The sequence below is a fragment of the Cebus imitator genome, unplaced genomic scaffold (genome assembly GCF_001604975.1).
Source record: "Cebus imitator isolate Cc_AM_T3 unplaced genomic scaffold, Cebus_imitator-1.0 Scaffold161, whole genome shotgun sequence".
NCBI classification, from domain to species: domain Eukaryota; kingdom Metazoa; phylum Chordata; class Mammalia; order Primates; family Cebidae; genus Cebus; species Cebus imitator.
This window is the reverse complement of record NW_016107476.1, coordinates 2,008,005-2,014,004: the sequence shown is the minus strand read 5'-3', so window position 1 is coordinate 2,014,004 and position 6,000 is coordinate 2,008,005. Positions and strand designations below refer to the sequence as shown.

At 33.9% G+C, this 6,000-nt stretch overlaps 1 protein-coding gene across 1 annotated transcript in view; it reads left to right on the top strand.

Moving 5' to 3' along the window:
* The window catches only part of ATRNL1 (attractin like 1), an 829,354-nt gene that overhangs the window by 65,973 nt on the left and 757,381 nt on the right, over positions 1-6,000 (top strand). Inside the window, 2 exon segments of the mRNA XM_017543810.2 lie at positions 2,196-2,422; positions 2,424-2,440. Coding sequence (XP_017399299.1) covers positions 2,196-2,422; positions 2,424-2,440 — 244 coding nt within the window.

The window sequence follows — 6,000 nt, the reverse complement described above, 5'->3', positions numbered from 1 at the left end:
TTTTGAGACAGAGTCTTGCTCTGTCACGCAGGCTGGAGTGTGGTGGTGTGATCTTGGCTCACTGCAACCTCCGCCTTCTGGGTTCAAGCAATTCTTCTGTCTCAGCCTCCTGAGTAGCTGGGATTATAGGCTCCTGCCACCACACCAGCTATTTGTGTGTGTGTGTGTGTGTGTGTGTGTGTGTGTGTGTGTATTTTTAGTAGAGATTGTTATGAATAATGTTAGTAGCATTACTCATAATAGCCAAAAGGTGGAAACAACTCACCACGTTGGCCAGGTTGGTCTCGAACTCCTGACCTCAAGTGATCTACTCGCCTTGACCTTTCAAAGTGCTGAGATTAGTTATGAGCCACCATACCCAGCCTGTCTTGATTACTTTTGCTTCGCAGTAAGTTTTCGAGAAGTGTGTGTACTCCAGTTTTGTTCTTTTACAAGATTGTTTTGATGTTTTGCATCTCTTGCAATTTCACATGAATTTTGGAATCCATTTGTCAATGTTTACAAAGAAGCCAGCTGAGATTTTGATAGATATTGTGTTGAATCTGTAGATCAACTTGGAGAGTATTATCCTTTTAACAATCAATTTGGAGAGTATTATCATCTTAACAACGTTAAGTCTTCAGACCCATAATATGGGATGTCTTTTCATTTGTTTATATCTTTTAAACATTTATTTAAACAATGTTTTGTAATTTTCAGAGTAGAAGTTTTGGACTTCCTTTATTAAATTTATGCATAAGTATTTTATTGTTTTGGATGCTTTTGTCAATGTGATTATTTTCCCAGTTTCATTTTTGGATTGTTCATTGCAAGTGTATGGAAATGCAACTGACTTTTGTACATTGATCTTATATTCTGTAATATTGCTGATTTATTTATTAGCTCTAAGAGGTTTTTTAAAAAATTTTTTAGGACTTTCTATATACAGGATATGTCATCTGCAAATAGAAATATTTTACTTCTCCTTTTTTTTTTTTTTTTTTAGTTTTGCTGATGTTACCCAGGCTGGAGTGCAATGGCGCAACCTCCGCCTCCCTGGTTCAAGCAATTCTCCTCCCTCAGCCTCCCGAGTAGCTGGGACTACAGGCGGGCGCCACCATGCCCAGCTAATTTTTGTATTTTTAGTTGAGACGGGGTTTCTCCTTGTTGACCAGGATAGTCTCGATCAATTGACCTCATGATCCACCCACCTCGGCCTCCCAAAGTGCTGGGATTACAGGCGTGAGCCACCGCGCCCGGCCTTTCTCCTTTCGAATCTTGATGGCTTTATTTAGTTTTTGCTTTAGCTAAAACATCCAGTACAATGTTGAATAGAAGTGGTAAAAGCAGGCATGCTTACCTTCCTCGTGACCTTAGGGAAATATATCTAGTCTTTCACTGTTAAGTATAATGTTAGCTGTCGGTTTCCTTAAATGCCTTTTATCAGCTTTTCTTCCATTTCTAGAAATAATGATAATTTACATCAAGTACCATTTATTTCCATCATATGCATTTGAAATTATTTGCATAATTTATAAGTTCTGCAAGGATTTACCAAAGGTGAACTGAAGGCATGTGGTGTCTGTTCATAGCCATTAGAAATGGTAACAGAGGTGTACTCTATGTGATGCACAAATGTGATATGCCTTTTTGGTGAAGAGCACTTGATGAAAACAGTGAACAACTGAGAATCGCACAAAGCAGTACAAATATATGGTAAAATTCAAATGTAACTACTAGGGACTAAGATGATTCAAATATTGAAAAGACTGTGAGTAATATTAATGAGCTACTTAGTTTGTTACTCTTCAGTTATATGGGAGGAGTACATTATTCTTTATTACAGGATTACCTTACCCTTAAATTTTAAGTTCTTTATTACCTTATTGCATTTTCCATTCTTAAAGCAGTAGTTTAGTGTTCTCTTCCTGTATCATAAAGTATACTTAATTGACTACATAATATAATAGTTTTAAATAAAATATTTTAAAGTAGATTTTTGAAAGCTTTACTGTTTCCCCCTTTTCGTATATAAAAGCATTAATTGTCATTATTCATGTGTTCTCATTACTTTTTACAAATACAAACAATGCCTTATGCATGTTGTGAGCAATTACTGAAGTTTTATGTTTAAGTTTAGCCTTTATTTTAAATTAATATGTGTTGTTAAAATATAACATTATTTTTTCTATTAATATATATATTTTAATTTACAGGAAAACATCTTTATGTATGGAGGCAGAATTGAAACAAATGATGGCAATGTCACAGATGAATTATGGGTTTTTAACATACATAGTCAGTCATGGAGTACAAAAACTCCTACTGTTCTTGGACATGGTCAGCAGTATGCTGTGGAGGGACATTCAGCACATATTATGGAGTTGGATAGTAGAGATGTTGTCATGATCATAATATTTGGATATTCTGCAATATATGGTTATACAGGAATACCATATCTGTGAGTTACTTAAAAATTGTAATTTCTTTATTGATTGGGAATGTTTTTATCTTTAATAAAATCTTCATATGAATTTAGTCAAAATGGTGAGTTATTTGAGATTGAAATTATGAGCTGAGAATTAATAATTTTTAATATAAGCTTTTTTGATTATGTTAGATTTTATCATTTACTTTTTAAGCTTTTAAACCAAATGAGGGGAAATTTTACATATTAGCTTCATTTTCCAAGATTTGTGAATTTTTTAAAAAAATGCGAAATTCCAGTAGGTGGTGCTATTTCTTTGGATTTTACTTGCAAACCAAGGACTGAAACTAACCCAGTCTCTTTACTATGCATTGCATGATTTCAGGGTTTTTCATTTTTCAGCTTTGTATTTCTAATCTTATTGCTATATCGTTATGAATGTATTACTTCTTGAAAGAAAACTTCTCAAGGATAGTCTGTTGGCTTCTATAAGAGATTGTTATCTGTTACGTGAAGATGAAGGTCACTAGGGTAATCTACATGTGATTTTCTGTACTATGTGTTTACTCCTTTTTTTTTTTTTCGGTACTTAATTTTTTTTTTGAATTGTTTATAACATTTCAAAACAGTGATAACCTTTTTATTGTTTTTGGTTTGTTTCCAAATATATACCCTATAGTGGTTACTCAGATTCAAGAACATAACTCTTTTCTGGCTCTGGCCAGTATTATGAACTCAAATTATTGGCTCTTTTGTGTACAGACAACTATATATACAACTATTTAGAGTCCTTGTGCAGTCTTAATGAGAAAACTCATTTGCAGACCACCATTAGCAAGAGAGTACTTGTGTACTCAGAGGAAGTACTCCACTATTTCCCTTGGCAGTCCTTTCAAGTGATGGCTGTTTTTGTTTACATATCCTCAGTACAGCTGGGTTGAAAGTGGGTTACATATCCCCTTTACTTCTTATTGCCATTTCCACTCTATTCTCAGTCCCTTCTCCTTTAAATTGCCCGGCTTTGATTCTTACATCATCAGAATATATCACCTATTATTTCACCTTTCTACACTCATCTTTTGCTCTCAGACGACTGTTATTTCTTGAGGAATTTAGCTTCTGGCTTACTGTCACTGTGTCCAGAATATATAAAGCAAGTATATAAAGCAAATATTTATGATGGAGTTACGCATTTAAATACTTCTCCTACCTGGCCTGTCAATGTCTTCATCTACCAAAGATTTTGTTTTCCATCCTCCTTAAGCCACCCTCTCCATTGTTACGTTCTAGACCTTGTTATTCCAGTACAATGAGTTCCATAATTTCCATTTGAAATATCTTTTCAAGTTCCACTGATCTCTTCAGCTTACTGTTTCTAGTACCCACACTGTGACAATTCTTTGACCTTACCAGAGCCTTTAGTCTGTGGAGCATATCCGTTTTTCCATGATCTTTCACTCTTTTTTGTCCATACTTCTAACTCTACCCAGCTTTAAATTTCATAATTACCATTTTCAAGTTGTTCCGTAATGATGTCTGGTACTTATCCAGCCGTAAGTTTATAATTACTCATGTCATGTTGGCACTTAATGATGTCTGGATCTTCTGCTAGTCTAGCTTGGTCTCTCTCCCAGCAATCCTGGATGACTATTTCATACCTTTTCCTTTCTCCTCAAGTTTCCAACACTTCCTTCTCTATCATCACGCTCAATTGATGACCTTAGTTCTTATATTACTGAGAAAATAGAAGTAAAAAGAAGAGAATGGCTATCGATGGGAACATATTGGAGGGTGATGGTTAATAAGCAATGCTGCGTTGAATAAGCTTGCTTACATATGTTACTGTCATAACAGACTCATGATAATGTTGAGGTACATGTGTGGCTGAGTTATTCCAACTTTTGAGATGGGCCCAGGAGTTTTTAAGCAAAAGTTAAAGATTTTCTATGTAGAAAGGCAGTTTTGTTTTCTGATTTTGTTATTAAGTTTTGGTTTTATTTTAGTGCTTAGGAAATGTTGGTATTATTCCTACTTTTTAAATTTATTGAAACTTTCTTTGTGACTCAGTTTTCATAAATATATGATAGTACTTGACAAGAAGATAAGTTTCAATAATATCAGGGTATGGAGTTTGACAATATATAATTTATAAAATTGACTTTTTGATTATATTGTTTAGGCCTTCTATTACTGACTTAGTATTTTTTGTTCTTGATCTATCTTGCTGTGAAAGTTGAAGTAAAATTTTAAAGTGTTAGTCTGTTTTCCCTATTTCTCCTTATATATTCTGGAATTTATGTTCTATAGACATTGCTATTATAGATATTAATAACTGTTATGTGTTTATTATAAATTGTATTAATATTATAAAGTGATTTGTTTAATATTTTCTTGACCTGAATTCTACCTCATCTGTTACTAATATTATGGCCCTTGTTTTGTTGTTTTTGGTCAGTCTTTTCCTAGTATACCTTCACCCATCCCTTTATTATTATTATTATTATTCTTGTTTAGTGTTTCAGAATCACTTATTTAAAAATGTATTTTTTGCATACAGGAGAGAGTTCGATTTTGCTTTGTGATTCCTGGTTTTTTTGTAAATTTTCTTTACATGTCTTAAAGTCACTCTTGCCTTTTTTGTTGGTTTGTTTTAATTATAGCTCTTCTCACGTTTAGGGCACTCCTTCCCCTTACTTTGTTTTATTTTTTGTAAGGATGGGTGTAGTAAGTTTTGAGGAGATCTGCTACCATTGGTTTCCTCTATGCTACTTTTTTCTCATTGTCATGTCTGCATTTTTGTGGCTGCTTCTGCTTAGCTGTCTTGGGTTCACTTGATTTTTGTACATTAATACCTAATCTGGAGTTTGTGAAGAATTTTTGTTTTACCCTCCTAATTTCTCTGGAAATGTAATTTTCTTTTCCTTTCACCTAATCCTGTTTCCCCATGCTTTCCTTTTGTTTTACCTTTCTTTTCCAGGGAGAATGGGGGAGATTCAGAACTAAACTATCACCATGTTTATCCTTGAAACCACAGGTTTTGACTTTTGAAATTTTAAAATGAGCACTTAACTTAATCTAAAGTTCAGCAGTACTCTTATTCTTGGATCAACCTCTAATTTATAGGATACTGTTTTCCACTGTTTTAATTAATTTTGTTTTGTTTCAAACACAAATGACATAATTATCGTTTTATAATATAAATAAATTAAAAGTAAACAGTAAGTATGTCATTCATTTATAGGGGTCTGCAAAAGGTATCTCTAAAGGGCCAGTTAGTAAATATATTAAGCTTTGTTGGTCCTACAGGCTCTGTCACAACTAATTAATTCTGCCTTGTAGCATGAAAGTTGCCATAGACAATACATAAACAAATGGGCATGGTTGTGTTCCAGTAAAAATTTATTTACAAAAACAGGTGGTGGGCTAGATTTAGCCTTTGGGCCTTCCTTTGCTTACCCCTGCTCTTTGAGGGAGAGAGTATGTTTCTGGGGCCCTCGTAACCCTGATCCAACTTAAATTAAAATTTGGCATATAGTTTTTTTGGACATTGTATACAGGGAAAATTCATTCCCGAGAGTAGCATGATATCTACT